Here is a 17,919-nt window from a genome sequence, read left to right on the forward strand (position 1 = left end):
TCTAGTGTGAAAATACTCAGTAGTAAGTTCAGTACTAAGGTTCATTTCAGTTTAATTTTTTGCATGAGCCAAATAAAATGAGTTATTGTGCTATATTTGCCTAAGTCCTTGAGTTTGATATGTGGCTTACAGGGTTCTTTGTGCAGAAATGCACAATGATCACTAATCATTATAAAATGCAGTTGTTAACCCTTTATTTAAGGGAAGTGTTCATAATTTACATTATGCCTGCATTTGGCAGACACCCTTATCCAGAATGACTTACAGTTATCTTGTTTATATAAGTGAGCAGTTGAGGGTTTACTCAAGGGCCCACCAATAGTAGCTTGACAGTGCTGGGATTTGAACTCACGACCCTCCAATTAGAAGTCTGACGTCTTAACCATTGACCAACCATTTCCCGTGACGCTACGTGTAACTTACATAAGCCATCAAAAATCTACATTAAAATTTAGAACGGCATATTCCAACAACATAAGCGTTCATAAATATTTTTTTATTTGACATTATACCTGAGACACATAACAAAATTTTGTTGAAATAAGGTTGTATTTCCGGGCTGATTTACATTAGAATGTCACAACACTGCACTGCACTTCTGATATATCACATTATGGTAAAGGCGTTACATTTTCATGAATATCTTCTGTATAGTGAAACTGTGAACACACTTCGCGTAAGACCAGGATAAAATGTGAACACAAATCTCATGGTTATTCATAAAAATCTAACATGGATTAAAATGAAATTCATTTAAGGACCAGACAAATTATGTATACCTGTCATGACAAGAAGTATTCACCAAAACATTATGATTCATAGAAATCTTCAGGAATTAGGAAACTTCAATATGAGTCCAGTTATAGTCTCAGCACACTGAGAGGTTGCTTAGCCACATCATGTAGTGCTGTTATGACTATAATTAGGCAGTGGTTATCATTCGAAATTCACCACATCTTTATGTTTGACCTTTTTAATCAACAAACTGACCTTATTAAACATTTTTAAGTGCATTCTTAAACATCTTATTAACCACACAGAGTTTTTAATGACGTTAATGAGTTACATCTGTCCTGATAATGTCCTGTAGAAACTTCACTGTATTCCTGTATTTTGTATTAAGAGGCTCAAAATAGTGTTGTTGTTTTCTTTTAGTGAAGAAAGTTAGTTAATTGAGCCAAATATCTAAGTATAACCTAGCTGGCATGCTCCTGTGCAAATTGCCAGACTTGGTGGAGTCAAGCTGTTGTTGGCTGATAGTCTGTGCTTACTCAGTGTGGCCTTGTAGCATATGGCGGGTTGTAAGAAGCGTGTGTGGCCCAATACTCAGGGCCGGTTTTTTGCACCTGTACATGTACACCACAACAGTCACCACATTACTAACTGAAATGGCTCTTGTTTTGTTCAGGCTGTACTTCAAGTGCTTCCAGTATATGGTCTGCTGTGCCATATCTGATGTGCATGATGCTTAGTCATATGAATCATAGGCCCTTATTTACTAATGGTTTGTGTAAAAAAATTTTTTAAAAATAAGTTCACATTTTATAGCATCTGCACAAGTGTGCAAGCTGATTTACTAACAGCATCTACATTGTGAACATTGTGTCTCTTACATGAGCAAAATAGCATTTAACATTCCCTTAACGGATATGATTTATCATTTTCACTCTAACTAAAGTACAAATTACAGGATGTTGTTTATTCAAATTGGTTACAATTGTACCCACAATGCACTTTACTAAGAGTGAATGTCTAGCACAAATGAATACATCTCAAGAGCAGGTATTAAATTTGCCAAAGCCAGTTTCCAGCAGGCAAATATTTTTCTTAATAATCGGAAGTCGAATGCAAATTAACACTCATTATTTGAGATTTTAGTCATTCGTAGATGAATTTTTGTCAGCTGCACTTCTTCTAATTTTCCATCTCGGTGAATTTAGTTCTGCAGAACTCAAATCTCAGGACCTCATGACTTCTTCTAGACTTCTGCAGTCATACAAAACTTGTCATTAGGGGAAAAGTAGAACTCTTTTATAGCTATATTGTATTCTAGATTTTAATCTAACTTGATTTTCTCTGTCTGCTGGTTGAGTCACTATAGGGCATAAGCAGGCTGTTTAAGGGTTTTCATCTTATAAAACCTGCAAACCGAGCCTCCAATTCACATGGTATGGCCATTGATCGCTTTCTACCTTTCTACATTCCAGTGTAATCATTTCACCCAATACCGCATTAGAACAATCCACTTAGGCATACTTCGAACTTGCTTTTATAATAGAGCCACATTGCTGCTTAAATAGAGTTATCCTTCATTCTGCACCTGGTCAGCTGTTTGTAGAAGGGTCCGGTGGCATTTCACAGGGAAGAAGCTATTGCACAAGGTGACAATGCAGCACAGGCAGACGTATTATGGTGCTGCAAAGCACATTTGCTTTTACGAGCACTTATCACAACTGAACAGCACAGAAAACAGCCTATCACTATGTTACATTATTCTATCTCTCGCTGGCTGATCTCTGCTCCTCACCAGTGGGAATTTGAAGTGTTGCATGAGCTTCCAGATTTATTCTGCTTCAGAAAAATGGTAAGGCACTATCAGTGCAGTGAAGTATATGAATCTCAAACCACACTGCACACCTTGCTTCTGTCTAGTCACTGGTTTTATTCAGTGATGGCTGGTCATGAAATTGAATGGGAGTGTTAAAAATCAACTGTGTATCAGTAACTCAGCGTTAATATTATGAATATATATATATATATATATATATATATATATATATATATATATATATATATATATATATATATATATATATATATATATATATATATATATGTTTGAGCCTTATAGCATTGGCATAAATTCATCATTATAGGCTATAATTATGCCACACATTGTTTAAACCATTTTCTTGTACTTGTACTTTAATTGCACATTGCACGTTTTGCCTAGCACCTCCTGGGTTGGGGATTCGATTCCCACCTCTGCCTTGTGTGTGCAGAGTTTGCTTGTTCTCTCCATGCTTCAGGGGTTTCCTCCCCAAGTCCAGAGACATGCATTGTGGGCTGATTGGCATTTTTAAATTGTGAATGTGTGTGTGTGCATTGTGCCCTGCGATGGGTTGGCACCCCGTCCAAGCCCCCCCCCGGCAGGCTTTCCACAACTGTGTGTAGTATAAGCGGTACAAAAAAGGGATACATGGATGGTTTGCTTAGTCTACTTATGTTCTAGATCCTCCGAAGGTAGATAATGTATTTCCACATGTACATTGTACATCCACTATTGTATTTCATGTGTGCCTTCTCAATCATTGTTATTGATGCATTTTGGATGCATCAGCGAAACAGGCTTAAATAACATAGCCGAAAGGCACACAAAGCATAGGATGATAGCTTCTGTGAATCTACTTACGATCTACCTAAACTTACTTAAAATCATTGGTGGTGCTGTTGTTCATGGTTCCACAAAATACAAAAAAGTCTATTTTAAGGAGTTTAACAGAATATAAGACTAAGTGGGTGCCAAAATATCAGCTTTATTTTTACGTTGTTGTTTTTTTCCAAACAGAGGAATGGGCTTAAGCCATACCCACATAGCTTGCTTTTTGTATTTTTTTTCTCCTTTTTTGACCCCTTCTGAATCAGCGGAATGTTTTTCAGTCTCAAAGGTACTTTTCTTGTCTGTTTGCTTGTATTTCATTGTATTTGTGTGTCTGCGTAGGTGTGTGTGTGGATGCACAATTGTATTGAACACAGGATACATTTTTCAACTAGCCTTATCAGCTCATTGCAGAATTAGTAGCTTTATGCTCCTGTAGCGTCCTAATGAATATCAGTTTGCTGACGTGCATCACTGAGGCAGGCCGTATTGAATCTTAGCGTCAGGGGAGCGCTGAGCTCTGGTCAAACCCTTTTCTTGCTGTCTCAGTCTCCACAGTTTGGTTCTCTGCTGCTGCGCTTAATAGCACAGACATTACAAATCTGTTAAGGCTAAATAAATGAAGTGCCTGGCATGCCGGCAGGAAAACAGCTTGCATAATGAATGGTTTAAAATGGGCACGATTGACTGTTTCTCTTCAGATAGAGTAGCCAAATTATTGTTCTCAATGTAAAACCAATTCTGCAGATCTATTAGAGTGGGTGCACAAGCTGTTTCACTGAAAAGTGATTTTGAGCAGGGACGCGGTGTAATAGATCATTTGCTTCATGTGTATTCCGTGGGTCGGATGATGACAGAAAGGAAGTGTTGCAAGTGTAGTGTTAAGGCACCTGGTTAATTGATCGCTTAGATTTGTTGTTGTGTTGTTAGTCTTGAGTAAATTCAAACAAGTTCATCAGGATGGTCGCGATTAGTGAAACACAAAGAAATGGATTAGAGTGAAGCCGCAGGCAAACAAGGTATTACTAAGGTTTAGCATAAGAGCGCTGAGCTGCACTCTGCTCCATCTGTCTGTAAGCTCAGCTTGCGTGTGTATTCACTCGTACTTACTGATGTAGCATTCAGTCCGTCTCTGTATTAGTGCCATCACACGACAGCTGTAGATTTGACTGCTGACTCACTTTCAGGACTCTCACTGCTGATTTCAGTGCATTGAATGCTGTCTGTACATTTACAAGTTTGGGAATTCACAAGTATGCTGAAACGGTTTAATGCAAAGTTGTAAGACACTTTTCTTTTTACAAATGTAACATAAAGCATCTAGAATACCTTGACTCAGAGTCAGGCATCATTTGTGAGATTCTCCCAGTCGCCAAAAAGGTTAATGCTAAATATTTATCTCTTAGGTTTTCAAGAAATATGAAACGTCTGGATTATAATTAAAATTACACAATATAGTAAAAATCCTATTGATTAAATCCCTTAATGACCAATAAAAGGAATAAAACATGAGTGTGCTGTTATAGGAAAATAATCAATGTTGGGGGGGTGTCATGTGACCTGACAAGAAACAAAGTACAGTATTTGTTACCAACCTGAAGTTGATTATTTTCCTATATCAACACCTAAAGTGTTTTATTCCTCTTCTAGCATGGAAATGTTCCAACAATAAAATTATCCTCACAGAAAACTTCACAAAATCTGACCATACTACACCATCTAACCAATCAGATTTGAGAATTCAACTGTTCTGTGATGTAATATGCACCATCTGAGTAAACAGTGCATTTTTTTATTGATGCAAAAAAGAAAAGTTATTCAACACCTATCATCAATGTGAAAAACGAATTGCCCCCTTAAACTTAAAATCTGGTTGTGCCACCTTTGGCAGTAATAACTGCAACCAAATGCTTACGATGACTGGAGATCAGTATTTCACAGCACTGTGGTGGAATTTTGGCCCACTCTTCTTTGTAGAACTGCTTTAATTCAGCCGCACTGGAGGCTTTTCAAGCATGAACTGCCTGTTTAAGGTCGTGCCATAGCATCTCAATTGGTTCAAGGCAGGACTTTGACTAGGCTACTCCAGAATTTACTTTAGCTTTTTTTGAACCAGTCAGAGGTGTATTTATTCCTATGCTTTGGATCATTGTCTTGTTGCATAATCCAGTTGCGCTTGAGTTTCAACTTACAGACTGAAGAATGGACATTCTCCTTTAGGATTTTCTGGTAGAGAGCAGAATTCATGTTTCCCTCGATTATTGAAAGTTGCCCAGGCCCTGAAACAGCAGCGCATCCCCACACCATCACACTTTCACCACCATGCTTGACTGTAGGTATGATGTGCTTTTTGTTGAATTCTGTGCTTAGTTTATGCCAGATGTAACGGGATACCTGTCTTCCAAACAGTTCCACTTTCAACTTTGGGAGAGCATTCTCTCAAAAGGTTTGAGGATCATCAAGGTGTGTTTTGTCAAAATTCGGACGAGCCTTAATGTTCTTCTGGGTTAGCAGTGACCTCGCCACACTTCCACCTCACCACTCTTTTCATCTCGCCACTTTTTCATGGATGCCTTATTTGCCCAGTGTCTTTCTGATTGTGGCGTCATGAACAGTGAACCTTTATTGATGCAAGAGAGACCTGTAGTTCCTTCAATGTTGTCCTTGGCTCTTTTGTAACTTCCTGTATGAGTAGTTGCTGTGCTCTTGGAGGAATTTTTGGAAGGTCCGCCACTCCTGGGAAGGTTTTGTAGATTTCTGGAATTAATAAATACATTTTCATACAGGCTCAGTTGGGATTGGATAACTTTTTTGCTTCAATAAATAACATTATGATTTAAAAACTGTATTTTGCGTTTACTCAGGTTGCCTTTGTTTTATCTTAGATTTTGTTTTAATTTCTGAAACAATTTAGTATTAGATACACACATCAACAGAATGTATCAGGTGTCATGTTTTTGGTTGTAAATAGGTGTAATTTTTTTTTGCTTGTTTGTTTGTTTGTTTTAGTTTTGTTTTCAGATTAAAACAGGACCTAACATAATTTCTTTTCATGTTTCCAAGCATGAGAGAATGCGTGGCAGATAATCCAGACTATGCCCCTGGCTATTGATAGGAAAGCACTGAATATCTGTAATGCACTATCTTGTTTCCATGCTTGAAATGGTGCTATAATTCCTAAACTGGAGACGCTGCCAATTTATTGGCGCTCCTTACAAGGAATTGAGAGAGCACGAACCGAGGGCTGCAAAGCACTATTGAGCGAACAGTCATGCATGCGATTGTTTTTATTCTAACACTAATCATAGCCAAATGCCCTGATAGATAGCTCAGAGAGAGAACCCAGGCAAAGAATTTCAATCTTGATGAACTGAATTAGAGGAAAGCAATAAGGTCTGGGGGGTCAAGTTATATGCTATGTGCAGTCTGAATATAAATATTCCTGTCTTGCCTTGTGCACCAGTTACATACTAAAGCAGTGTCTTATTTCGACTTCAAATAAACAGCCTTTCTCCAACTCATGTTTTTTTAATCCAGAGAGTGTCCTGAGTGGTTGACAGCTAGCCAGAGAGAATATCAATGTATTAACTTGTACAGGAAAAAAGCGTAGTAATGATAAGCTTATTAAAAGCATTGGGTCAACTGTGGGAATGGGCTTCAGACAACACTTGATGCCCGATTGGTTCCCTAACAGAGAGGAGGGGCTAGGAGTTGAGAGAGAGAGGGAGAGGGAGAGGAGGAGGGAAAGGAGGAGGAGATAGATAGATGGCTCAGCGCTGAATAGAGACAGCAGGGAATGCCCAGTAAATGTAGCTGCCGATAATTGCACACATCAGCGGCAGCACTGACATCAGGAACACAAGCTCAGTGCTGAGGAGAGGAGAAGGCTGGGAACGAGGGGAGAAGAGAGAAGTGCACCAGCACAGGGCTGAGGCTCCGAGAGACAGAAAGAAAGAGTGTGCCGGCTCAGCAGAGCTCAGAGAAGAAGAGTGCGAGGAGGAGGTGTGGAAGTTGTGGCAACTCACACTCTGACACACACTCGCTGGACACAGGTTGGCTTCTGGGCTTCATAACGAGTGATGAGCGAGTGAGTGTGACTGTTCACACTGTCCCACACTGTCCTTGTGGCATCTCTTTCCATTAGACTTTCCTTCCTGATTGGTGTGTGTAAGAGACACTCTTTTGGGAGACACTTTTTGGAGCTTCTTGCCTGGCTACTCTGAGAGACATGGTAGAGTATGATCTAGCTAGCAGAGCTTCAGCCCCAGAGCATGGAGAAGTCAAGTAGTGAGGAGTCCGCTATCCACCGCAGCCCGTCTGTGGACAGTTGCGACTCGGACTTTGCCCGCGCATCCAGCACAGGTCGTCCATTCGGGGGGCGAGGCTTCACCGCTGGAGCTTTCTACGGTTCCACGGGACGCAAACAGAGCGCCACAGACAACAAGGACACCAACAAACAGAGCACTTCCAAAAGCAGCAAATACGTGGTCTTTTACCTGGATCTATCCTTTGTGTTCCTTTTAGAATTCAAGAAGTGCAACATGGCTAGCGGCTTCCTGTGCTGCTTGAAGTATATGATGTTCCTCTTCAACCTCATCTTCTGGGTAAGTGATACCTGTTTTTTTACTTAAAAAACCTCTCTTCATCTCTGCTCGCTTTTGCTTCTTGGTGCAGCGTGCTGAGGCACTGATGCCGTGTGTGTGTGTGAGTATGTGTGTGTGTGAGAGAGAGGCTGATCAACATTTCTCAGTTCTTTCATATCTCACTGAGATAGACTTTTGTAAGACAGGTTATAATGCACATATCTATAAGGGAGTGCTTATCTGATCTGACTGTGCATTTCTCTTAGTTACATCAGGCTGACTGTGCCATGTGCTGTCATTTATGAACACACGACTATTTCTGTCTTCCACTGAGTTGAGGGCCTCTGGGAAATACATTTAAGTCATACATAACTTTGTGCAGAGAGCATGAAGTCTACTGACTAATTGCAAGAGGACTGCAGTTGTGCTCTGGTGTTCATAGTTATGAATAATCTCAATTTATTCATAATTTGTTTTTTTTGGGGGGGTTTAAACAACTTTTTATACTGATATGCAAACTGCTAATAGTTAGATAATGACATATAGAATGTTTAATTAATGCTTAAGATTTAAAAGTGAAAAGCGTTGATGTTGGATTGATGAGAATGCACTGTATGAGAACGAGAGCAGATTGTTTGCCAGGAGGACAGTAGGCTCTGTCCTTTGTGGAAAGACAGTCATGCATAAACATATGCAGCACACACATACACCCTCCTTGGAGCCTGTATTTCATGGTCAGATTCTGTTTTATTCCCATGAGGGAATGAGGAGTATGGGGAAAAGACATTTGGAGGAGTCAGTGGGTGTCCATAACTCAGATCCCCAGGGGAGACAGAGTCCTGAGTCTGTCTGTGCTGGTTAGCATGTCCTGATTTTGCTCAGGAGGCTTCCTGTGTGCACACCTTTACTGCTTTTAATTAAGTAGAGAAATGTTCTACATGATTTTTCAGATCCACACTTATTATGTTCCTTGCGATTCTTCAAATGTCTTTTCAAGACTGCCTAATAAACCAGGTTGTTGGTTCTATTTCTAAGATTTGAAACAAAGAAAGGAAAACCTTTTTTTAAGATGCCTAATCATTTTAAGCATAATTTCCCTTTGATTTATTATTAAAACAGTGGCGAATAAAAATCAGCCTGTATTGCAGTTTCTATTGAAAATCTAGGTTTTCATGTCAGCTTAGTGTTTTTAGCAGTTTTGGATAAGTGAACAGACATCGTATTAGTGGATTGAACAAACAGGTGGCAAAGTTGGCATAGAAAGCATGTACATTTGGTTTTGTGGGTTGTTGGGGGTTTTTTTCACTCGCTTATTCATCATGGTTCCCTTACATGCGGTGCTTTCATGACCACGGCCTGGGTTCGATTCCTGTTCAGGAAATCAACCCCAGCTACTGACGGGTTGCATGAGCCAGTGCATTCTCAGTATGTGTCTCAAGACCAGAAAATGGGGAGGGTTGCTTCAAGAAGCGCATACAGCATAAAACCGGTTGCCAGAATCAATATGTGGACGGGTGATCTTCTGTAGCAACCCTGAAATAGGAGCAGCCGAAAGAGGGGGGAAATCATCAGTCATTCATCTTCAGTAACTGCTTTATCCTGGTCAGGGTCACTGTGAATCCGGAGCCTATTCCGGGAACACTGGGTATGAGGCAGGAATACACCCTGAATGGGACACCACTCCATAACAGGGCACCATGCACACAGACACACACACTCACACTCACACACACACACACACACACACACACACACACACACACACACACACACACACACACACACACACACACACACACTCACTCACTCACACACTCATTTAAACCTAGGGCAGTTTAGACTAGCCAATCCACTCTCCAGTCTAATCATGTGGAGGCAGAAGGAAATCGAATAACCCAGAAGAAGCGGAGAAAATCACACAATTTTAAAGAAAGCAAAGGCACAAATACGTGGTGACAAAGCTACCCACAACCATGCCACTATCTATTGTGTTTTTGCTTTCTGTAAAAAGAATTTGTAGCTACACTTACTTGTTGAAGAAAATCACTAGTGTGGCCATCACACAAAAAAGAAGAAAAGTTGATATTCAGTGAAGACACTTTCAGTAGAAGTGTGAGACTGAGGACATGTTTATTCATCGTGGAGCTAAACTGGTTTGATTTCTGTGTGAAGAAACTGTGAAAGTCTTTATGACACAAAGCGAACTCTATTAACCTGAATTGTGACCACAAGCAGCCTAAAACAGCAGCAGTATGGAAAGATGCAGAAGTGTCAGTTTTATATATTTCCTAAAAATAAATGAAAAAAAAAAAATATATATATATATATATATATATATATATATATATATATATACACATTGCCCATAACAAAACAGAAAACAGATCTTTCTTGATTATTACTTTGCATATAGAATTTTCTCTATTTGTTCAGTTGATAAATACATCATTTAGCCTAATACATTGTTTTCGCCTAATAGTGCATACAGTTGAATAATTTATCGATTATACCTTCTGGGGGTTTTTAGGTTGTTTTTTTTAAAACGTCCTATATTTTGCTTTTAAAGCCGCACTAATGTGAAGTTAAAGAAATTAATTAGCTGTACAGTTTATGGTCCATTGAGGACACTCAAAAATGCCAGTGTGGCACAGACAGAAATTGAGTTTGACAAGCCTGAAATAAAGTGTGTGTGTGTGTGTGTGTGTGTGTGTGTGTAGTCCCAACTGATTAGATCATTGTTATTCTGCCTCTGTCTGTGGGAGGCGTATACCTCAGTAACTCTCCCTCAGGGAGTCTCATCATTAAGCACAGCTTTAACTCACTTCAGAGTAAAACCAGAGAGACAGAGCAGGAGTGGACAAATCATAAATTCAGTAGTTAGCTCACCAGTCAAATAAAATTCGTAGTGTGCTGCCCATGCCATGTTTTGGTTGCCTAAATTACTAGACTAAAAGTGGTAATAATGTAATTCAATAACATATTGAGACATATAGTTAGTTAGGTAAGTGCATTAATACAGACATACAAAGTTGTATGATTATTATCGTCTTCTAAAAAAAATGTGCACATCATATTGACAAAAATTCAGCAAGTTGTTGACCAACTGTTTGGCTATGAGAAGCTGTGCCCTGTCCTTGCATCACAGAATATCACACAAGTTTGTCTAGCATCTGTACTTTCCTTCAAGTACAAGTTGGAAGCATGTTGTGCGAGATTTTTGTGCCAAACTTTATTTTCCTTTGTTTCCACATACCTGCATGTTTTTGCTTCAGAAAGAATAATCTGTGCATGCTGATTAATCTGACTAGTAAAGAGCAGTCTATACCAACAGCCAGATCACACCTCAACCAATGTGTGTAGTTCAGCAGGTGGTAGAATCTGGAAGAATGCGCTATGGTTGGAGCATTGTGGCACGACACATGCCCGTGAAATACATTACATTTAAACATACAGTACTGTGCAGAAGTCTTATGCATATGCAAAGAAGAAATGCGGTAGAGCAGATGCCTTCAAAAATAATGGAATTAAATGTTTCTACATTTTGAAAAAATACTATAAAGAGCAATAAACAGTAATAAATGAAACAAAATCAGAATTTGGTGTAACAACCCTTTACCTTAAACAAAAAATTAGTACTCTCAGGTAGAGTTAGTGCAGTTTTATAAGGAAATCAGCTGTAAGTTTTATTGAGCATCTTGCAGAACCAGCCACGGTTCTTCTGCAGACTTTGACTGTCGCGCTTGATTCTTATTTTTGCAGCAAAACCCATCAGCCTTCATTGTGTTTTTTGTCTGAAAAGTGTCTCTTACATAATATGCTGCTTTCTTTACTGACATACAAACAAGTTTCTGTAACATTTAATTTTGTATTGGAAAACTAATGTTTGGAAATCTAAAATGTTTTTGTACTCGATAATGTAGAAGTAAAAAGAAAATAAAAATAATAAGTTGGTACAAAAAGTCAGCCTAAGACTTTTGCACAGTACTGTGTATACTGTTCCAACCTTATATACGGTATGTACATGCTTTTTTTTCTGGTTGTGAACCTACGTGTATGCCGGGTAACTGTGAGTAACAACTAATAGTAACACTAAATCTGACTGTTCCGGGTGCCCAGCATACTGGGAGGAAAGGGGAGAGAGAGAGAGAGAGAGAGAGAGAGAGAGAGGCGCTGTGTTTCAGTTTCTCTCTATATCTTTCAATTACACACCAGGAAACGGTAACTAGCTGTAATATGGCTGTCTCCCACTGAGCTCCCTGTATGTGGTTCACATGTGTGTGTAAATTGTATAATCAGACAGATTTTCAGTGTCCCCAGGCTGTTGGTCCTGCTGAGAACTGCCGGTCTTGGTGCTAATGTTCACTTAATGAGTCTTTTCATTTTTTTCCCCTAACTTTGATTAAGTTTAATGGCTACTTTGCTTTGGTCAGGTTAAGGTAAGTCTTATTCTTCTTGGTAGAGTCAGTGTGAAGCAGGTAGAGGCCGTGTAGATAGTGGACGAGCTGAGCGAGCATTTAGAGAGCGGTGTGTTACTGTATCTTGACACCCCGGAACAGTCCTTCTCTGGCTGCGGCACTCCAGGAATCAAAAGGTTCTACCACAGTGGAGTGTTTAGTTCTGACACATCATCCTGTGCAGGGTGCAGTTCTTTAGAACCGCGGTGCCAGGTGCTGGCGCTCACCATGACTCGCCATGACCAGTGTAACACGAGAAACAAGGTAAACAACGTCAGGAGCTGTAGGATTCTCGCAGCACTGCTCAATGGTTCTGCAGCAGTTGTTGCCGACCATCTGGCTCCTCTTTCTTACGGGGATTAGTGTAGGCTAAGCTGCACCGCTTCAGCTCAGATTAAAGCGTTTAGTGCCGATCTAGACTACGGTGCATTCTGCTTAGCACTGATTCCTCCTGCTGCGTGATGTATCTAACCTGTCAGCTGACTGAACAAATGTTACATGTTTTGTTGCTTGAATTGAACCATTTTATGTAGAAAACTGGATTTGAACTCTCAGTTCTATGTTTTTTGAAGGTTTTATTGGTTTCCTAAATCTCGGGCTTTGTGTCAGTATGAATTAAATTTCAATAATAAATGTACATTGGAAGTTCTTCCACATCGAATGATGCCTTTGCTTCTTTAAAGAGAAAGCTGCCTTTAGCTACAGCAGCTAGTGGGCCACACATTAAGTCTTCCTGTCGCTGTCTGTCTCTCTTATTACAAGAATTATCCTCTGTAGGCTGCAATTTACAGAACAATTGGGTGAACAGCATCCTCACTCTTGTTTTTTCTCAGTCAATAACAGAGTTTCACTTGCTGGGTTGGCATCAGATTTGTATGTACTTATACAATTATCTGCCACTTTATTAGGAGCACCTGGTGAAAACGTGGCGTCAGTGACTTGTACAGTGGCATGTATGTTACAGTGGTCACATGTTCACATGGATAAACTGGACTGTTAAAGAATGGAAAAATGTCTCCTGGTCTTTTAACAATCTTCAACTGCCCAGTTTCAATGAGTCTGTGCCAACTGTACCCACAGATTCTGTTCTTGGCTGATGGGAGTAGAACCCAGTGTATTCTTCTACTGCTGTAGCCTATTCACCTGAAAGTTCAACGTGTTGAACAATGTTAAAACAATGACATCATACAGTCCCTCCAGGATTTAGCGATTTTGCGAAACACACAATCAAGGAAACTTGGCAATATATAATTTTCAAATAAATAATAATAATAAATTATCCTTTTTTTTTAAATTACCAAAGATTTTCTGTAGATTTGAGCCAAGACGTGTCATGTGACATCATCACAATGCGGCATGTGACATCATCACAGCGTGCATTCAGCCAAAGCCCCCTTCGATTCATGTGTCGAACATGAGCACAGCTAAAAGATCTCATATCCCAACAAGCATCACAGTGAAAACCGTGCAAAACCGTTTCGTGCAATTGTAATTTTACCAATTCAAGTAGTTTTACACAAAACAGCATAAAAAAGCTCAGCAAATTGCATCGCATATTTTGAAAAAAGATGCAGCAAAATCAAACATTTTTGGCTGAACCATCGCAAAAAAACTCAGCGATATCCGTTATGGACTGATAATATCTTGAAGCAGTGAAAAAAGAACAATACGGTCAAAATATTAATTATTATTATTCATAATAATATTAATCATATCTTAAAAAAAAATAATATGGTGGTACTGAAAATAATGACAAGGTTTTAAGTCAAAATAATTATGTAGCATTTTTAAAAAAAATATGTGATTGTCTGTAGTATTAGTATCACCGGATAGCTGAGACCTTTCACTTTACAGGAATGAAGAAAAGACTCTAAAGTGCTTTGGGTCAATATGGCTTAGAAAGATAGAGCCGGTCATAAATAGTGTTCTTCTAACAGCTGGATTTGTTTAATTACTGTTCATTTTAAATTGGGTCAATAATGAGTTCTTGAATGGAGGTAGCCTGACTAAAACTCTCTGTTTATTCAGACACTGAGCTTCTGTAATGTTTGTTGAATTAAATATTTCTGCAATATTTAGTACCCTTAGCTTACTTCTCATTCTCGTCACTTCTAATCTGCTGTCAAGATTTAATATAAGCGGAATGCATAGCTATCACTCGCTGCTATTAGATCCCCTATCAGATCAAAAGCAAAATCTTTTCCTTTTGACTTTCTGATTCATAGAATTGCACGACCTTAGTACTGTGCTCTAAAAGCATGTGGTTCAGAGTTTGTATTAAAGCCATTTCTTTTTTTTCCCTTTGATGGTAGCAGCTTTGTGCTTTTTTTTTATTTATTCATAAACAGTAGTGCTTGCATTTGGGATTGCACAGGTTTATCTGCTATTAGGTTACGGGTAACAAAAGATCGTTTTAATCCCCCCCTACTGACATCATTTTTTTTAATGGTGGGATAGTAGGTTGCCTAGTGAGAAAATGCAGAAAGTAAGTGCCAGTCTCAGGCTGCTATGGTGCGAGAGAGGTGGTGTAGGTGTCACATCACTGTCTTGGTAGACTAAAAGTCCTTTTCTCAATATCAACACCACTGTTTTTGCTACAGGGCTTCTCTACAAGCAATCTCTTTACCACTTCAGCATCCTCTCTTTCTGTCCTCACACTCTTTTCCCTTCTCAAGAGATCATGTTTTCTAATGTTCTCTAATGCCCTTAGCTGTGGGGGATTTAATATTATAACAAAATATCACTAGGCTGCTCTCACCGTAAGCACTGTCACATGCACTTTTGATTGATGTGGTACTTGACTCTTAATCTGAAGGGAATGGAAATGTTGAAGAGAAAGATGACAAAGCTGTTCAATCTTTCTTTGCTCTGGTGGCAGTAAATGCAAATTACATTTTGAAAAATATCGAAAAGATCACTTGGTTTAATTGTTCTCACGTGAGAGCATGTAGATAAAGCAATATCATCTCACTTCCCATTTATAATCCCAGTATACGGGTAGTGTATCACCCAGAAGACAATGGGTGCCGAGTTTATTTAACAGAATGTGAAACCAAATCACAGTCAGAAAAACAGGCCAGGTCAAAACACGTAAAGGCAAACAACTAGAGAAGTAATCCAAAGGGGCAGGCTAATACAGCAAAAACGATAAACAATCGATCAAAATAACAAGTAGCTTAGAATTGCTGACAGTAAAGTTGGCAAGACTTCGCAAAGACTTCAGGTGAGCTAGGTAACCTGAAAATAAGTTAGTACTCAATGGCGACCTCTTGTGGTCTGGTGGTGTGGAGTGAAATCATCAGGTGAGCCTGTGACAGTGGGTTTCCTTTTGAGTCTGGTTCCTCTCCGGGTTTCTTCCTCATGTCATCTCAGGGAGGTTTTTTGTTGCTGTTTTGTGACTGTCACTTCTGGCTTGCTCATTAGGGATCTAAATCTAAATCATGTAAAGCTGCTTTGTGAAAACATCTCAAAATTGAATCACTCAAAAGATTATTGTCAAATTATTGGATAAGCATTTTATTTGAATTCTTACTGTAACTGTGTAATTGTCTTAATTTATATCAAATTCCTGAATAACTCCCCTCTCATTTCTGTCCATCTGTAGAGGTCACTATTTGATGATCACCTCTAACAGCTCTGATTCTTTGCTCTTTGTCTGCTTAGCGTGTCTCTATAACCCTGCAGCAGAGCTCATTACCTCGTAGGATCTGTTGGGATATGTTTCCTTCCCAGAGGCTTTGTGCAGTGAAATGGTTCGTGCTCGCTGCTCATCACATCGGTGCACCTAGAGTACATCCATTCAGACGCCTAAATAAAAAAATATTCATGTTTGTTTTAGCAAAGAGATATAATAAGATATAGTCAGCCATTCTGGCAGACACTAGCTGTTTTGAAACTAGTAGTATGGACAGTATGAACATATATGTGTGTATGTGTGTGTGTGTGTATGTATACTCAGCAAAAAAAGAAACACCCCTTTTTCAGGAGACTGTATTTTAAAGATAATTTTGTCAAATCCAAATAAGCTTTACAGATCTCTATTGGAAAGGGTTTAAACAATGTTTTTCATGCTTGTTCAATGAAGCATAAGCAATTATTGCACATGCACCTGTGGAACAGTCCTTAAGACATTAACAGTTTACAGGCGGTAGGCAATTAAGGTCACAGTTTCAATAACTTGAGACACTAACGAGACCTTTCTAGTGACTCTGAAAAACACCAGAAGAACGATGTCTAGGGTTCCTGCTCACCCACGTGAACATGCCATAGGCCTGCTGCAGGGAGGCATGAGGACTGCAGATGTGGCCAGAGCAATAAGCTGCAATGTCCGTAATGTACGACACCTAAGACAGTGCTACAGGGAGACAGGAAGGACAGCTGATTGTCCTTGCAGTGGAAAATTACATGTAAACACGTGTCCTCTCAGACGTGATCGAGAAGTTGCAAATGCCTTGGTGGAAGAGTGGAGTAACATCTCACAGCAAGAACTGACAAATCTGGTGCAGTCCATGAGGATGAGATGCACTGTAGTACTTAAAGCAGCTGCTGGCCACCAGATACTGACTGTTACATTTAATATCAACCCCCCCCCCCGTTATTCAGGGACTCGATTTCTATATTCCATTTCTGTTCGTCAACTGTCTGTGAAACTTGTCCAGTTTACGGCTTAGTTGTTGAATCTTTTTATGTTGATACAAATATTTATACATGTTAAGAAATTTACTGGAAATAAAAGCAGTTAAATGTGAGAGGATGTTTCTTTCTTTGCTGAGTATGTCCATGACGTATACATAACAGATTCACTGGGCCAGTGTCACCCATGATGCACTATGCCCAATGGTTTAAGTCCGATTGTTAACACAATTACAGCATGGATGCACATTTAGGTTATATTATAAGCTCAGTGATGCGGTGATTAGGTTATATTATAATCTCAGTGTCACAGAAGAACTTAATTGTGGTAATGTAATACAAACTAATTTCATTAAATGTTCAGTGGTATAGTTCTCTCATATTATTTATTGGAAGAATATGTCTATGTGGATGAGGACATCATATTTCACCTAAAAAAATATTTTGGAAGCTTGTACAACCATAATCTCTCTAAAATGTAAGGCACTTATGCATCTAAGCCCATAATATGGGGCAGTTTATCTTTTTTTGTTCTTGTAGTGAAATTTCTCTAAATTAACAGACCATGTCTCAGTATACTATGAAATTTTTACACTGGCACAAGCTGTTTATATGGTCAACTCAAAAAATATTGGCATCCTTAATACAAATGCTAAATGTATTTATTAAACAAGCATGATGGATCAACTTTTCCATTTAAAAAAATAAATATATATTTTTTATATTGTTAATTAAATGCATACAATATCTTTCTCCCAACATAAATAATTTCCGTAAGCACTTTTTAACAGTGTTCAAACATATAGAAGAACTTTTTGCACCTCTAAATAATGATTATAAAATAAATAATGGTCTTAAAAAATAAATAATG

General features: G+C 38.9%; 1 protein-coding gene across 11 annotated transcripts in view; it reads left to right on the forward strand.

Moving 5' to 3' along the window:
* The window catches only part of tspan9a (tetraspanin 9a), a 216,869-nt gene that overhangs the window by 126,161 nt on the left and 72,789 nt on the right, over window positions 1-17,919 (forward strand). For 10 of the 11 annotated variants that reach the window (XM_017466138.3, XM_053677907.1, XM_017466139.3 and 7 more), the window contains one exon: window positions 7,904-7,983. In XM_017466138.3, the coding sequence (XP_017321627.1) occupies window positions 7,921-7,983 (63 nt within the window). In that variant the 5' untranslated portion in view covers window positions 7,904-7,920. Of the gene's footprint in view, window positions 1-7,136; window positions 7,984-17,919 lie in introns of those variants that run through there. The other variant, XM_017466137.3, reaches the window with a different exon arrangement.

The sequence above is a fragment of the Ictalurus punctatus genome, chromosome 4 (assembly GCF_001660625.3).
Source record: "Ictalurus punctatus breed USDA103 chromosome 4, Coco_2.0, whole genome shotgun sequence".
Classification (NCBI taxonomy): Eukaryota; Metazoa; Chordata; class Actinopteri; order Siluriformes; family Ictaluridae; genus Ictalurus; species Ictalurus punctatus.